This window comes from Astyanax mexicanus, chromosome 12 (genome assembly GCF_023375975.1).
Source record: "Astyanax mexicanus isolate ESR-SI-001 chromosome 12, AstMex3_surface, whole genome shotgun sequence".
Lineage (NCBI taxonomy): Eukaryota > Metazoa > Chordata > Actinopteri > Characiformes > Acestrorhamphidae > Astyanax > Astyanax mexicanus.
The window spans coordinates 6,299,757-6,317,997 of record NC_064419.1 but is presented as its reverse complement, the minus strand read 5'-3'; the positions used below and the strand labels follow the sequence as shown (position 1 = coordinate 6,317,997).

General features: G+C 38.9%; 1 protein-coding gene across 2 annotated transcripts in view; it reads right to left on the bottom strand.

The window, feature by feature from the left end:
- Positions 1–18,241, bottom strand: part of nfic (nuclear factor I/C) — a 200,365-nt gene that overhangs the window by 126,507 nt on the left and 55,617 nt on the right. For both annotated transcript variants that reach the window (XM_022670218.2, XM_022670219.2), the window contains exon 2: positions 6,534–7,065. In XM_022670218.2, the coding sequence (XP_022525939.2) occupies positions 6,534–7,065 (532 nt within the window). The remainder of the gene's footprint in view (positions 1–6,533; positions 7,066–18,241) is intronic.

Sequence of the window (18,241 nt, the reverse complement as noted above, 5' to 3'; positions counted from 1 at the left end):
TATGAACAGCATTTTATACTGATATATATTTCTACTGGTATATTTCTTTATTTTAGCTTTCTGGCAAAAATGCACCTTTTAGCTTTCATGGCTAAATAAATCCACACTAAACTGAACTGAGAGAAAGAGAGAGAACGAAAGAGAGAGAGAGAGAGAGAGAGAGAGAGAGAGAGAGAGAAAGAGAGAGAAGGAGGCAAAACAGTGAACTGAACCACAGCAGTCGAGCTTCTGTTACTGCTGACCCAGTACAACCCGGAAAAAAGAGAGAGAGAGAGAGAGAAAGAGAGAATAAGAGAGAGAGAAAGAGAGAGTGAACATTTGAGAGAGAGAAAGCTATAGATAGCTAGAAAGAAACAAAGAATAAAAAAAAGTAAATAAAATTGTAAAAAAAAAGAAACAGAACAAAGAAGAAAATTAGAAAAGATTTAAAAAAGAAAGCAAGACAGGAAATAAAAAATACAGAAGAGAAATGACAAAAAAAAAGAAGCAAACAAATGACAGACAAAGAAAAAACACGTAACAGAGAACATTATAAGAATGTTTTAATGTTTTGCAATGTTTTAAAAGCAGGATGCAGGAAGGTTAGCCTGTAGAGTTTCTGAATTAATGTTGCATGAACGTTTCTCACGCAATGTTTCCAGGGTAGACGAATCCTTACATTATGAAAATGTTAACACTAACATCCCCAAAGCAAAAAATGAAAACGCTAATGGATGCTGGTGATGATGCAGCATCATTACCAGAACGTTTAAAAACGTTAAGTGGATTAAAAGTTTTAAGAACGTTACATTTTTTTCTATGAAAAACTGTAAAGAAGAGAAGAAAGAAGATAACACACAGAAAAGAAAGAAAGAATGAAAGAAAGAAAGAAGGAAAGGATCACACCAGTAAAAAAAAAGGTGCTGCACCTTTAAGAGCAATTGCTGACTGGATGCCTCTCTCTCTCTCTCTCTCCACTCCCTCTCCCCTGGCACTCTCTGTGCTGGTTTGTGTATAAGTGTGTGTGTGTGTGTGTGTGTGTGTGAAGCTGCAGTTCCTTATCTCGGAGTTTACAGCCAGCAGTTTGGAGGCCATTAGGCTGGTCAGGTGACGCTCGAGCCTCTCTGACCCAGACGACAGCGGGTGAAGGTCAGAGGGTGGGCAAGAGCAGCGTACAGTAAAACAAAGTGCATCCCTCTTAGAGCTGCACGATATTGGAAAAATTTTACATTGCAACGTTTTTTCTACTATATAAATATATATCGCGATATTAAACAATGCAGGACCCGTAACGTCACCAGCCCCGCCCCCAACCCCACCTACGCACTGTCTTGAGTCAGAGCCGACTCAGGTGACCAACCTGGAGCTGAGTCAGCACTATAGAGTCGGTGCCGAGCACTCAAAACCCGAGAAAACCAGCAAAACAACAGTAATCTGCCCTTAAATCAGGCATTTAAGTGGCTTTTTAAATAGTAAATAAGAGCGTTTTTCAATCTAATTTCTAATATCTAATTAATATCTAATGTCCTTCGGGATCAATAAAGTATCTATCTATCTATCTATCTATCTAATTTCTAATATCTAATTAATATCTAATGTCCTTCGGGATCAATAAAGTATCTATCTATCTATCTATCTATCTATCTATCTATCTATCTAATTTCTAATATCTAATTAATATCTAATTTCCTTCGGGATCAATAAAGTATCTATCTATCTATCTATCTATCTATCTATCTATCTATCTATCTATCTATCTATCTATCTCTACCTACCCACCTATCTATCTATCTATCTATCTATCTAATGTGCATGCGCACATCACAATGACGATATATCGTGCAGCCCTATTTCCTCTGTTCCTCTGTCTCTTTCCCTCTCTCTGTCTCTCTCTCTCTCCCTCTGCCTCTCTCTCTCTCTCCCTGTGCCTCTTCCTCTCCCTCTCCCTCCCTCTCTCCTGACTGTTTGACCTGTAGACGCTGCACGCTGGCTGTCCTGCGTCTGTCTCGATACTCTCTCCTCTGGCAGGAGTGTGTTTGTATAATCAGCTGAATGATTGAGCTGATGGAATCACGTTTCAGTCAGTGTTGTTTGGACACTTCTCCACGGCTGCATGTCCAGCTGGACGATACGGCAAAACCATCACCTCGGATGAACCGGGACTCAGTCCTGTGTGTGTGTGTGTGTGTGTGTGTGTGTGTGCTGTGACAGTGGCAGTCTGTATACTACTTCTTAGTTCTGGGCGATTATGGCCTATAATAATAGAAAACAATCTGATTTTCGATTATAATACATTTTCCCCCCCTATTAAAAATCAAACTACAGATGACAAAGAAATGGTTAAAAACTAGGTTTACCTGTTTTAAAAAAATGGTTTGGGTTAAGTCGACTCATTGAGTGAATCAATGGTTCAAAACACTGTCTTCAGTTTTAACAAATGGTAAGATTTATTTCTAGCTAAATATATGCATTATCCCATTGGGTGTTTGTGTTGCAAGTGCTGAAACTTTTTTAGGTACGAGAAAAGTTGTGAAATAGTTAGAAAATATGCAGATGGACAGTGGATCATCAGATTGTCTCAGATTGTCTCAGAATGTATCTCAGGGCCTGTACCTCTCTGTAAGGCCCTTTCTCAGAAACTGTAAAGAGAAAAATTACATAGAAGAAGATAAAGGATACAAATCTCAACACACACTCCTGCAAACACCACACACACACACACACACACACACACAAAGCATCAACCCACTAAACTCCAATAACTTCTTGCAAAGGCCAGTGTGCTAAAAGTCTTTTCACCCACAAAGAATGATACTAGATGGAACCGGCTGAGAAAATCAGCACAGGAACGCAGCAGCGCATCAACTTCCGAACATCAAACAACACTGTGAGTCACTCCCTGCAAATCAAACCGCTAATTACAGCCCAATTATTTATTTATTTATTTGTTATTTATCTTCCTGGAACTCAAACCACATCCTTGTATTTATTCACCAGTACAGATGTTGAGTTTATTTACATTACTATAATTCAATCAAAAGTTTGTTTATTTTTACACAGTTCCAAAACATATCATATTTATCTTTTAGAATCTCCCCTGTTTACAATCTGAAGGATGTTATTGCAGACCATGTGACCTGGACTTTTTTTTAAATAAACAGACATATTCTAATTAAAGTCATTTTGTTTTCATTTGCAGTGATACTGATTCTGATCTCTTTGTTTTGTAAATTACTTAGTGTCTATGAAATAAATGCATCGTCTCAGACTGTTTCTGTCTCAAGTTCTGTCGGACGGTCTCAGATTGTCTCAGACTCACTTAATTTCTTAAACTTTGTCATATTAAACTTTGTCTCAGTCTAAGACTGTAAGAAACAGATTAACTTTGTCTTAGATGCCTCAGATGTTATCTTACTCTATGTCTCAGGTTTTGTCTCAGATTCCGTCTTAAGCTTTGTCTTAAATTCTCTCCGACTATCACAGAGTATCTCAGACTCTGTCTCAGGCTTTGTCCCAGTTTATTATGTTGGCTTTATCTTAAATACTCTCAGGCTGTAACAGAATATCTTAGACTCTGTCTCAGGCTTTGTCTCAGATTCTATCTTTGGCTTTGTCTTGGATTCTCTCAGACCTTCTCAGACTTTGTCTCAAGCTTTGTCCCAGACTATTTCGTTGATTCTCTCAGACTATCACTGACTATGTCAGACTTTCAGAATCTCAGGCATTGTTTCAGATGATGTCCCAGAATATTTCTCTCAGACTCTCTTTAGTCTTAAGAATTTGTCTCAGATTTTATCTCAGAATAATGCAATCATAGTCTAACTAAACCTTGTCTCAAATTCTGTATCTCAGACTCTATTTTAGGCTTAGTCCCAGATTATTTTGTTGGCTTTGTCTTGGATTCTCTCGGACTGTCACTGAGTATCTCAGACTCTGTCTCAGGCCTTGTTTCAGATGGTTTCCAAGAATATTTTAGTCTCTCTCCGACTATCTTTAGTTTTAAGACTTTGTCCCAGATTTTATTTCAGAATAAGACAGTCGTATACTAACTTAACCTTGTCTCAAACTCTGTATCTCAGACATTGTCTCAGATCATATTTTAGGCTGTGATAAAGTAAGCTTTGTCTAAGATTTAAGAATATCCCACATTCTATCTCAGTTTATCTCAGACTCTTAACAGTGGATCATCAGATTGTCTCAGACTGTATCTCTGTCTGTGAGGCTCTTTCCCAGGCTGCACCGGGGCGCCTGTTCGTCAGCTGCTTCTCAGCACCGCCGCTAACTGCCAGCCTACACCCTTTTATACAGCATTGTAAATTTTAACACATCTCTCGGCCTGCCAGAGCAACCCGCGCTCATTTAAAATGATTTACGGCAGCAGGACTTGGCTCTGCTTGTCTCCCTCTTTCTCGTCTTTCTTTCTCGTCTGTCTCGCCGTTTCTCTCTCTCTCTGAACGTGCTGTAAAAGGCGCTTTTCTCCCGCTCTCCTGCTCACTTTTACTCTGCAGCTGGTGTTAAAAAGGTCACGGGCGAGGAGTGCTGCTGAACACCAGGAGTGAGTAAGGCAGGAGATGACTCAGCGGCTTTTATTTCTCAGAAGGGCGAACCGTAGCATCCTCTGTGATTTACACAAAAGCGGCAAACACATGTCCGTCCACCAACCGCTCTGCGGCGCACCTGGGATTCTTCGCAGCTTTGGAGCGACAGTTCTTAGTACTGTATTTACACCCCAGCAACGGGACTCTTCTCAGAACCACGGCTCCTTTTTTTATTGTGCAAGGTGACTACTGTTAAAAGAGCCACCGCACATAAACAATAGTTACATTGTGCTACAAGTGACAGTGATAAAGAGGAGGAATTCAGATTTTTAGGCCTATGTGAGCACAGAATAATTCACTTTTGCTGTGCTTTAAAATCAAATCAAATAAAACCAAGTTTATTAATAAAGCATTTTTTAATAGCTTTTTTTCACTTCTGTTGTCGCAAATCAGCTTTAAAGGAATGTAGTAGCAGGATAAAGATTCTAAAACTCCTGTAGACCTGAATATATCGATTTTAAATAGTTAGGACGCACTGAACTTTTTCAACTTTTTGACTGAATCTGAAACCAAACAAACATTTTGCTGAATACCGATTTTCATTAGCATTGTTTTTAGTAATTTAACTTTTTTTTTTTTTTAACATTGCAGAAAATAGGCTGGCTAAATGTACTTTTGCATTGCTTTTCAAAGACAAAATACTAGGAAAAAAAGCAGTTTAAAACATTTTCAACAATCAAACAGACATATCAAAAATACCAAAAATAGCTAAATACTGTTCAGCATAAATGACAACTTTTTAAAGTCCAAAATTATTCTAAAGTCCAAAAGTGTCCAGAAGTGTCAGACGGCTAATTTCAGCTATGGAATATTTAGTGCGTCCTTAGTAATCATAATACACAGTATACAAAGTCACAGATATCAGAAAAATGACTGATCAAAGTAATTTAGTATTAATAAAAGTAAAGCTGCTTACTATCTGGAGTACAGTAGAACATACTACAGGCTGATATCAGTAGGCAAACAGTCCAAGAATATCTCAGAGACTCAAGGAGACACATCCCTCCTCCATGTAATAAGAACAAAATAGGAAACTACATCCTAAAAAAACTCTAAAAAAATGGTCTAAGAATCTAAGAATAAGGTTTCCAGTAAACAGGGTAGTGTGGCTGTGATGGTGCAAATGAACTGAAATCAGCTGCAAAAATCCTGAACATATTATAGGACTGAACATATACTGTACAGGGGTTGAACAATGAAACTGAAACAACTGGTTTTAGACCACAATAATTTATTGTCTTGACGGACAGTTCTGGTGGAAACAGGAGAGTTGAGGTGCACATTGAATTCTGCCGTGATTTGATCAGCCTTGGTTTTAAGTTTTTTGGATACAAACCGGATTAGCACCCCAACATCCCTTTCAGACAGCTTCCTCTTACAGCGTCCACAGTTAATCCTGTTGAATGTGGTTGGTCCTTCTTGGTGGTATGCTGACATTACCCTGGATACCGTGGCTCTTGATGCATCACAAAGACTTGCTGTCTTGGTCACAGATGCTCCAGCAAGACGTGCACCAACGATTTGTCCTCTTTTGAACTCTGGTACGTCACCCGTAATGTTGTGTGCATTGCAATATTTGGAGCAAAACTGTGCTCTTACCCTGCTAATTGAACCTTCACACTCTTCACGCTCTTACTGGTGCAATGTGCAATTAATGAAGATTGGCCACCAGGCTGCTCCAATTTAGCCATGAAACCTCCCACAATAAAATGACAGGTGTTTCAGTTTCATTGTCCAACCCCTGTTTATCTTTTTAAAAAGTCAAATATGTTATCCAAGTAGGCCATGCAGTGTTAAAAACTGTATAGCTGTGAAACTTTTGTCTTTGTCTTTTTGAAAAGACAGAAAAAAACGCCTTCAAGCTATAAAACTTGTCATGTTATGGCAACCAAATCATTGAGAATCAAACACACACCCATACACACTCATTCACTCGCCCAAGGCCTGCTTACTCACCTCTCTCCTGCACGAAGTAGGCCAGGTAGAGGTCCAGCTCTTTGACGGAGACGCTGATGTGGTGCGGTTGCACACACAGGATGTGGTTGGAGCACTGGCCTCCTTTCACCAGCCGCTCGCCGTCCGTGCTCTCCAGGGGAATCCCTTTGAAGAGGATGACCATCACCAGGTCCAGCCTCCACACCTTGTCGGCTTGCCGGAGGCAGTCGATCCGCCGCATCTTGCCCTTCTGGTCGGGGTTGGAGAGGACGCAGCACGGTGGCTTCTTGCCCGTGATGGAGAGCACGAAGTCCTCGCGGCACTCGGGCCGGATGTCCTTACGCAGTTTGGCCAGGAGGCGGGACGCCCACTTCTGCTTGACCTCGGGCTTCTCGCCCAGCAGCTCGTCTTTGACGGCGCGCTCCTCGTCCTTGGTCATGCGCTTCTCATGCTTTTTGAAGTACTTGCGTTTGCGCGCCTGCAGGTTGAACCAGGTGTAGGCGAAGGCGCGGACGTGCGGGAGCAGCGCCTCGATGAACGGATGGAACTCATCCTAAAGGGATGGAGAGAAGGAGGAGGAAGAGATGGATGAGTTTTGGACAGAAACTGCATGTGCATGAACACTTTGATTTCCAGTTTAAGACTCTTTACTGCAGGACAAACACTAGGAAACTACACTCTAAAGAACAGAGGTAAGATATGAGTACTTTTTTGTACTCAAAGGTACACTCTTCATAATTGTACCCTCAAAGGTACAATATTGGTCTTTACAGGGTCAGATGTGTTCCATCTAAAGTACAATGTCTTTCCTGACAGCAATAAGTACAAATTTGTACCATTTAACCCGAAAAAAGGTACATTCAGTATTCTGTATCACTGTACTGATAAACAATATATATTTAAATTGCACATTTTTTTATTTAAAAAGCCAGACAATTTTGGATTATCAAGTTTTTGAGCCATATTTAGTTGATGATAATGTTCATAATCTTTATAATCTTTACTGGCACAAAAACCATGTTTACAAAAAAGGACTTTCACTAAAAGTTGATGCCTCATGGATGTTCAACTAGCATTCGTATAACATTCAGATGAATGTCAATTAAATGCAACTGAACTCTAAGATAGGAGTAAATGATCCTCTATTGAATATAACTCTACACCCAATTTAACCTTAACATTTTAGGGTTAGGTTTAGAATAAGATTTATGGTTAAAGGTTGGGGTTAGGTGTAGGGTTAAATTCTGTAGAGAGTCATTTACATTTATCTAAGAGTTAAGTTGCATTTAATAGACACTTATTTGTCTATGAGTCATAAATTATAAACCATCTAAATTTCCTCTAAAATTACAGTTAAATAATAATGGTATCAGGGGTTCCAGCTGTCAACCAAAATTTTTTGTACAGTTTACAGCTTCTTACAATTCAATAAAAATGCCTGCTTTTATCTAATACTGTATGAACACTTCAACATTGAGTTTCTTTGATTTTACCAAATTGAAAACCTCTGGAATATAATCAAGAGGAAGATGGATGATCACAAGCCATCAAACCAAACTGAACTGCTTGAATTTTGGCACCAGGAGTAAAGCAGCATAAAGTTGTCCAAAAGCAGTGTGTAAGACTGGTGGAGGAGAACATGATGCCAAGATGCATGAAAACTGTTATTTAAAACCAGGGTTATTTGATCAAATATTAATTTCTGAACTCTTAAAACTGTATAAATTTTTTTTTTTAGAAACTGAAGTGGTCTCTTAATTTTTTCAAATGTTAGTTACTTTGATGTTGAACCCATTGCTAATTGCTAACCCAGAGATTGTCTAGTCCAAATGCAAGCGTGCTGTTCTGCAGAAAGCAGATACACTGTTCTACAAAGGGCAACACAACATCCTCACCGAACCCCAGTGACAGATTAACGGCTGGCAGCTGTCCAACGGCCTACTGCTCCACCGATCAACATACAGAGAGAATTACCCCTCTGACCACACTGGACATTCCACACACTACACACGTCCAGCCATTTATCAGAAGCAGCCGGTGATATATACAGTCATTATGGTTACAATTACACATAATCATATAGGCATCATAATCACACACAATTATCTGGGCGCAGCATATAATACCAGCTCTTACAGATCACATTTAATATCCTGAATGTAAACATATAGCTTTTTAATCTTCTTTAATCATGTAATATATATGTATATATTTTTTTATAAGAATAGATATATGTTTTTTAATATATATATATACTGTATACTTGACAGGTCTCCAATAAAGCAACTATTTTTTTTTTTTTTATAACGTAACATGCAATATGTATTATTTAGTATCTACTAAGATTTTTTTTTTCAGTATCCAGAATGTATTTTTCAGGGGAAAATGACAACACAATGACAGTGAGTGTCAATGACATGCTCAGTATGCAAAACGCTAGTGCCAAGAGCCAAAGGGAGGTTTTAATTTATATTTATAAACATAATTACTTCAACTTAAGTACCTACTATTAATTATGTATTTAGTATCTACTAGGAATTATTATTCAGGACCATGGATTCATGTATTATTTGGTATTAACTAAAAATATATATTTTTTGTATCAAATATGTATTTTTCAGTGTCTACAATGCAATGCTTCTTAACTATAATGAGTTATTCAGTATTCACTATGAATTATATATGGTTTTCAAGTATAAATTTATATTCAGTATCTATTCAACTAAATTACACCACAGTTAGTTCTGACCCTGTAATGTGATTGGCTGAGAGGTGTTCCATGAGTGCTGTTAACAGCCGGTAATGCACTGTGACCGAAGCTCTCCATGTATTAATTACTCTAGCAACGATGCAGCGCTTACAAGCCAAACAGCACAGCTACAAACAGAGCAGCTATGGAACTATTTAACTGGCGGAGTGTTTATAACTATACAGATATTTAAAGTATTTTCTCATCCTTTAAACTCAAAATCTTTTAATTAACAGTGATAACAGATAATAGAACGAGCCTGCGGCCTCGTGCCTATGAACGTAGCACAACAGTGCCAATACTACACATTACAGCACGAACCTCAAGTGTAATACTGCTTAAATAATATTAAGTATGTTCTCAGTTTACGCAAATTATTCAGTATCTGGCATAAATTATTTGTATGCAGTATCAGCAATTATCAATATATCTATTATAGATTATTATTCAGTATCTACTCTGAAATATTACTCAGTATACTAAGCACTATTCACAGTAAATCTAACAGTGATTAAAAAGCAGTGTTTTAAGTTAACACCCACAGTGCTGAGTTAACCCTGAACAAGGTAGGCTACTGTGTATGAAACCACTATGTGGTTTCTGCAGGTTCCTCAGTTCTAAAACTAAAGCACTAGGTCGTAGGCTCACCTACCGGCCTTTACAGCATAAAGAGACAATAATAATATGATTTTTATTGAATATTAAATATAAAATATATTGTGTTGAGCAGTGGAGGCAGCAGATTTATGGCTGACGCTGCAGAGCTGCGTTGCGGAGGCTGTTGAACAGGCGCGTGTACAGGAGGCTTCTCAGCAAAGCATCACAAAGCCACAGAACTTCATGGGCCCGGCCCGAGCACGGCCCGCCATCATTTATCCAATTACGTTTTGTTGACTATTTTCCCTCTTAGTGGTAACTTTCGACAACAATACACATCTGTGTGCCTCGCAGGCCGCTGCCGACCACACGGCCCAAACTGTCGAGAGCGCGATGGCTCCGCAGCCTGCCGCTCGCTCTCGCTAATCACTTCCATGCTCTCGCTCTGCTACAAACCCTCCGCCAGCGCCGGCGTGCAGTGCAAAATGGCGCCGAAAAAAAAAAGAACCCTGGAAAAAACCTGCACGACTACCAGCAACCAAAACACATCAGCGGCGTTTCGGCGCGGTGCAGCATTGCACGCCGCACAGCCTGCTGCATGCATGAACAGCACATGCAACTCACTGTATATGTTTGCGTGTGTGTTTGTGGATGGGTGTGTGTATGTGTATGTGTATTTATATATATGGCACAGTCATAACAAGAGTGCTGCTCATAACCTCCACACAATGAAAAAATTCCACACAATGTTTTATTGTGTACAGTAAGGAGGGAGATTTGCTGTAGGGGCCGTAGCCAATACCGATATTAAAGTATTTTAAGTTTTAATAAACAGTATATATATATATATATATATATATATATATATTTTTTTTTACATCAGTGTTTTACTGACTGATATGGCAGCTATAAACAATATATAAACTACATAATCAAATGTTTTAATGAATGTATTATTTAGCTGCTCACAGCACACGTGTGTGAAAGTGCACACTTAAAAGCAGTACGAGCATAATTACGGTTTATTTAAAGTGGGTGAGGAATCTGTGTAGTTTCAGTTGGTTTTTATACACAATTATGTTAAATTATGTGACTTTTTACAGATTACATATGTTTCTTGGAAGTAGGCAAGCATTAAACCACCAATACAATTCCCCCTTAAACTGGAAATACACAGGAAATAAACAATACATCTGCTGACTTTATTAGGCAACTAACCTATCTAGCTAAAACGGATTTCACAAGGTCAAATGGCTAATTTTTCCAAGCTAGCATGCTGGCTAACTCTCTGATAAATTCTACAGCTGGCCATTAGCTTGCTAGAGCACGAAAGCTAATTGTTATACCTGGCTGCTAGCACCAACGCTCGTGGTGGTGTTGCTAATGCCTGGTCGTGGTGTTGCTAATGCCTCTAGCCGGACGCTAGGTAGCGTGTTGCTAATGCTGTTAGGTGGGTGCTAGCTGGCTAATCGCTAATGCTGCTAGCCAGATGCTAGCTGACTCATCGCTAATGTCGCTAGCCGGACACCAACTAGTTCATCACTAATGCTGCTATGTATTTGCATACTTTTTAAAAAAAACAAAAAAGGAGTTGGTTTTAATTTATCTTATAACTACAACCTAATAAAAGACCTTGTTTTATGTCAGCAGTAGTCAGTTTTAGTAGAAACATAAATTAATCATTCATCCTAAAATATGAACAGCTTAATTTTACATACTGAAGAAACTCTAAGAAAATCCAAGTAGGGAAACTTATTTTAAGATTTTTCTGTAAAAATGACCAAAATGTTATGCGGGTTATACATAAAAATACTAATTATGTAATACAAATTATTAAGTAATGTCAGAAAGATGTTTAGCAAAAATGACGAAAAAGCTTTGAGATTTTTATTTTATTTTATTTTTTTAAGGTAAAACTAGCACATAATTTTTTAAAGAGTGAACATACTGTATTTTTCGGACTTTAAGGCGCACCATCTGAAAACCCACTGTTTATTTGGGTGAGTAAAGCCGTTATTGTAAGCTTAGATTTCCAATGTTTTCAACAGTGCAGTTAGCAGCAGCGCTAGCCGCAGTTAGCAGCAGCGCTAGCACAGCTAGCATTACAGTGAGCCAGCTAGCGCTTCTTCGCATATAGCTTGTTTTAACACAGTAAACAAGCAGACTACAGATTAAAATACTCACCTCTAAACAGCGATAGAGCTAGTGCTTAGCGCAGTAAGCGGCTAATGCTGCTTCAGCCTCGGTGTTGAAGAAGCTAAACTGAAACTCCTGTATAACACTGTACTTCAGCTCCTTAATACCTGACTGGTAGAATTCATACATACATTTTTGGAAATTTAAGTGCACCTTACAATGCAAAAAAAAAATTGATAATATAGTGTAACACAGCACAGTAAAACACAGTTTAATAGCAAAACACAGTACTACGCCAAACAAAACACAGAGAAGTGCTCAGCACAAGTCAGTGTACTGCCTTTCACCTCCCTGCCCTCAGTCCACTCCACACCTCAGAACAGCCAAACACGTGTGTTTATGTGTGTGTGTGTGTGTGTGTGCTGATGTGTAGCTATAAAGATACCACCTCTACTAATAAACACAGTGGTAGTGAGTAACAGCTCATAGGACCTTCAAAAGAAACACATTTGACCCTCGTTTTCACTTTTACTCCTGTTTTTCTCTGTAGTCTACAGCCTGTTTAACATGAACAGGGTCTGGATGTTTTATTACCTACTCTGCATTCGACTCACAATATAAAAATAAAACAAAAAACACAATACAAATCTCTCCATAAATATCTGTGTGAGCTAAATATCACTACACAGTTTTTCTTGCTGTCTTTCTGTAATTCAACCAAATCAAAGGCGTTCACTTGGTTGACTGAGAACTTGCCAAGTGATTGTTGTGTCATGTTGTGCGTATGTGACACTACTAAATTTAGAGTAGTCAGACGGATGTACAATTGCATTACACAATTGTAATTGAGGATATTTTAGTGTATGTGGTTAACACACTACACACATGAACCACACAACATGAGGAACTCAAATCATGCGATCTTTCACTAGGAGGAACTCACATTGTGTCCCAAACTTATAGTATTTTAAAAAATGGGACTGTAATTTTTGTTTGTGATAAAACTTTGAAAAAATTTAAATTTTCCATAATTTTTTACTACATCTATATATATACAGCTCTGGAAAAAATTAAGAGACAACTTTAGTTTCTGAATGAGTTTCTCTGATTTTGCTATTTATAGGTATATGTTTGAGTAAAATGAACATTGTTGTTTTGTTCTTTAAAGTACGGACATTTTCTTCGAAATTGTAAATAAAAATATCATTTAGAGAATGTATTAGCAGAAAATTAGAAACGGCTGAAATAAAAAAAAAAGATGCAGAGCTTTCAGACCTCATATAATGCAAAGAAAACAAGTTTATATTCATAAAGTTGTAAGAGTTCAGAAATCAATATTTGGTGGAATAACCCTGTTTTTTTTAAATCACAGTTTTCATGCATCTTGGCATCATGTTCTCCTCCACCAGTCTTACACACTGCTTTTGGATAACTTTATGCTGCTTTACTCCTGGTGCAACAATTCAAGCAGTTCAAATTGGTTGGATGGTTTGTGATCATATATCTTCCTCTTGATTATAATCCAGAGGTTTTCAATTTGGTAAAATCAAAGAAACTCATCCTTTTTAAGTGATCTCCTATTTTATTCCATATATGTATATAGTATAGTTCAAACCAATTAGATTTAGGCAGCACAAGAGCAAAAATAACAGCGCAACCTTCAGACACAGAGCATGCCCCAGCTGGCCAAATACATTCAGGGAAGGTGGAAAACTTTAGACTTTATTATTTTTATCTGACTTTCTCTTTAAAGAGAGGTATGGGTTTGGGGAGAGAGAGGGAAAGAGAATGAGAGACTTTATTTTTATGTAAGAGGAACAGCAGGACATAATGTGTTTTTATTTCCAGTTCTTTCAGGGTTCTGGAGGCGCTGGAGAACAGGCTGGAACGGTTCAGAGTAATCAGCTCAGGGGTAATTGGGTGTTTGGAGAGAGCCCGGTCCCGACCCGAACACGCTAACTCTACAGAAACACCATCTGTAAATCACCACCGGAACAGCGGCCCGGACTGCCCAGCTACAGTTACTGTACAAACTGCTCTCCTAAAACTGCACTCAGTTCACTACAGAGAGAGAGAGAGAGAGAGAGAGAGAGAGAGAAAGAGAGAGAGAGAGAAAGAGAGGTTTAAGGAAATAAAGAAAAACAGGTGAAAATGAGAGGTGGCATGAATAAAGAGAAAGATGTAAAAAGAGAAAGGTAAAAAAAGAAAAAGAAAAAGAGAAGACAGTAAGTGGTGGTGAAAACACCACTGAGGGAAATGGAGAGCAATAGTGCAAGTGAGATAGACAGAGAGAGGAGAAAGGGTGAAAAAGAAAAAAGAGAGACAAAATAAAGGAAAAAAAAGCAAAAGACAGAGTGAGAGACAAAATGAGAAAGAAAATTAAGCCAGAGAGTATGAGAGGAGAGACAAAGAGATGTAAAGATGAGAGATGAAAGATGAGAGAAGAATTTGTGAAAGAGAGAAAAAGTAAGAGACAACCATTGGAAGAATAGAAAGAAAAAGGAACAAAATAAAGAGAGAGGAAAGGTAAAAAATAGATCGAAAAAAGAAGAAAGAGTAGATAGTGAGGAAAATACACAGGGAGAGAAAGAAAATGAAGAGAAAAAAGAGTAAAGTAAGAAAGTGAGTGCAAGAGGAGAGACAGAGCAAAGAAAGACTGAAAGATAAAATAAAGAAGAAAGAGAAAAAGAGAAAGTAAAATGAGAAAAAGAAATAAAAGTGAGTTAGCCAGAGGCATTAGTGAGACACAGAGAAAGAAGAAACTACACAAAAAGAGGGAGCTAAACAGAATAACAGAAAGGGAAAGAAGGACAAAAGAAAAACGACAATAGAGAGTGAGCGAGAGAGAGAGAGAGCAAAGATAAAAAATGAAAAAAAGTGAAAAAGTGAGAGCATGGGAGATAAAGTGTGGAAAGTGAACCAGCAATACTGTAAACAAGACAGACGGTTAAAGAGAGGGAGAATAATGTGTGAGAGAGAGAGAACGAGGGAGAGAGAGAGAGAGAGAGAGAGAGAGACTGATGGAAAACAGGGATCCGGTCTGGAAAGAGGACGGAGAGACGAAAAGGCCAGAAAAGTGACGGCATGCTCTGAACCCTGCGCTGTTTTTACGACAGAACCGTGTTTAACGCTAAAATAACTTGCCCTCTGTCCATCACCAAACCAAACACAAGGCGCTGCTAAGCAATGCTAACGCTAGTTTAATAAGATGCTTCTGGAGCCAAAGCATAACTAACAACACTCCATTTTCATTAGCAATCAGGACAGTAAAGGACCAGAGCGAACAGAGTATCATTTTATATGGACAATTCTAGCCAGATGCTGCCAGTCATGATCATTAACACGCACTGTGCTGTCCACTGTGGGTGGTAAGGCCTTCTATGACAAATTCCTGTTATACTGTGGATAGAAGAATATTAAAAAATCCACAAAGCTTCAGAAATAGACTTTCCCATCCATCTGCACCCACCATCAAGCCTCAAAACAACTCAATACAACCAAAAAAAGCCTTGCCATGAGCACATTGTCTGTCGCTAAACCCAACAAGGGTGCTGCTTAGCAATGCTACCACTAGTAAGGCCTAACACTTCCACTTCCAGAGCCAAAACGTGCCTAAAGACACTCCATAGCCAATCAGCATTCGGAACAGTGACAGATGAGCCCGAACTGAGCAGCCCGGCCCGATTTAAGACTTCTCTCCGCTCAATTTCTCCTAAAGCCACAGGGAAATCAGGGCTGCTCAAACACAGCAGGAATTTACAGCAGACCACAAATACACACAAATTTATCTGAACCAAAGTATTTGGACACCTGCAAATTCACTAATTTCTTGTGAAATCCAGAGAATTAAAAAGAGCTTATCCTGATATTTTTTGAGTAACTCTGTCTCTACTCTCCAGTGAAAGCTTTCTACTTGGTATCTACTTGGATTTGGAGCACTGCAGTGAGAATTTGGGCCCAATCCCATTTCACCCCTTGGCCCTACCACTCATCCCTATCCCTCTGTTCTGGTGAGAAATTGCTGAGAACTGGCATTTCTCATAACTGGTTCCTCCAAAAACCCATCTAATTTAAGCTCCCTAGAAAATCTTCTTTACTGTATACAAACTGAGGTGTCCCATGACTTTTGACTCTTGCCATGTCCAATAAAGGGGAAAAGGACACTTTGTATTGATCCGAGAGACATGAGTGTATTTTAATTTTAAACATATTTTCAGCAGATAAAAAGATAAAACTGTTTTTTTAAAGCAATATTCCTAGCATAGCTGCATTCTTTATTATCTTGTCTTATTTATTTGAACCACACCAAACAATGGCTCAACAATTAGCTTCTTAGACTTTATTTATTGTCATTCTTAATACACCTCTGTACGCAGAACGAAATTTCGTTGCATTGACTCGCAGAAATACCGAGAAAAATAATAAATATAGCATGTAAGTACAAATACAAAAATATATGAAAATTTAGCAGCATAAATTAAGTATAGATATATCACATAGTTACACAATGTACATCTTCAAAAATATACACACCTCTATGATAGAATCATAAATATCTATAAATAAACTGACTTGTGCAGTTAGGAATATGTAGAGTGTAAAAAAGTAAATAACTAATACTCAGTCAGAGTTTTCTTAAATTGACCAAGGTTTTAGGAGTTTAACAGTCTAATAGCTTGGGGGAAAAACTGTTACAGAACCGGGTGGTCCTGCACCGCATACTCCTGTATCTTTTTCCAGAAGCCAACAGGGAAAACAGACCATAGTGAGGATGTGAAGGGCCACTGATGATGTTTTGCTCTTTAGCCCGTTTTCTGCACTACAACTATACACTCTCGCCGCTTTTAGACTCTTTAGCCCGTTTTCTGCGTTATAACTGAGCACTGTCGCCGCTTTTAGACTCTTTGGCCCGTTTTCTGCACTACAACTGTACACTCTCGCTTCTTTTAGACTCTTTAGCCCGTTTTCTGCACTACAACTGATTATTCTCACTGATTTTAGACTCTTTGGCCCGTTTTCTGAGCTACAATTGAACACTCTCGCCACTTTTAGAGTCTTTGGCCCATTTTCTGACACCTAGCATTCAAACTTTGAATTGCACGTTATAAAAACCTGCTTAATAGCGGGACAACTTTTATTTTATTTCTAAAATATATCAAAGGCCACTCCAAAAAAAAAGTTTACTTTTACTTTTAAGGATGCTAGAACTTACTTTTACTCGATCATCCCTAAAAATGTCAGCTATGCCCATGGTAGTGTCCTAGCCTTTCACAACCATTACCTTCCACCACACTGTCCACTGTGAGTGGTAATGCCTTCTATAAGGTCCTGCTCCCACTGTGGATTGAGTAATGTTAGATGTCCACACATCTAAAGAAACATGGATCAGGGAAAGGCTGTGGGAGTTTGAGAGCTGTAGTTGAGCATTCGGCTCTCCATCCAGCTTCATAACGCTGTAATGTTTTCATACCCCCCCACCTCTCCACCTCCCCACCCCTCACCCTTCATCCCCAATCCCACCCTGTACAACTTCCATCTGTTCAAACCTCACTTTTACACGGATCTGAAGGGGGAAAGCCACACAAACCTCTCTCTCTCTCTCTCTCTCTCTCTCTCTCTCACTCATACACAAACTTTCTCTCTCTCTCTCTCTTTCTCCTTTTGTCTTCTTCTTTTTTCAAAATTCTCGATCCCACTTTCACGCCTGAACCTCCAGACTACAACAAAATCCAAAGTTTCATGTGTTGCTCTGTCTGCACTCAGTCCAGTTAGTTTTGTTACTGATGCAGGCAGCTGAGGGATGGGTCTCAGTGGAGAGGATGAGTTGGAGATCAGTGCTGGCGCGCTGCCAGGGATGAAACCTGAACGCTACGCTACGAGAGGATAAAGCTGCAGAGCTGGAGTCCAGCAGCAGTGTCCTTAAAACACCCACTCCACACACACAGAGAAAAAGGAGAAAAAGAGATAGAGAGAGAGAGAGAGAGAGAGAGAGGAACGACAGACAGAAGATAGGGAGTAAACACATGAAAGAGAGAGAAGATGCTTGGAAGAGCAGAGAAAAATGTGTAAAAATGTAAAAAGTGAAAGAACAGAGGACGAAACGGAGAAAAACAGGGAAAGATGAGAAAAAGGGAGAGTCGGACAAAAGCAAAAGAGGAGGACAAAAGAAAAAAAACATTAAAAACTCTGATTTCCACCTGGGCCTGAGCTATTACACTAATGGACACACACATATACACATATATAC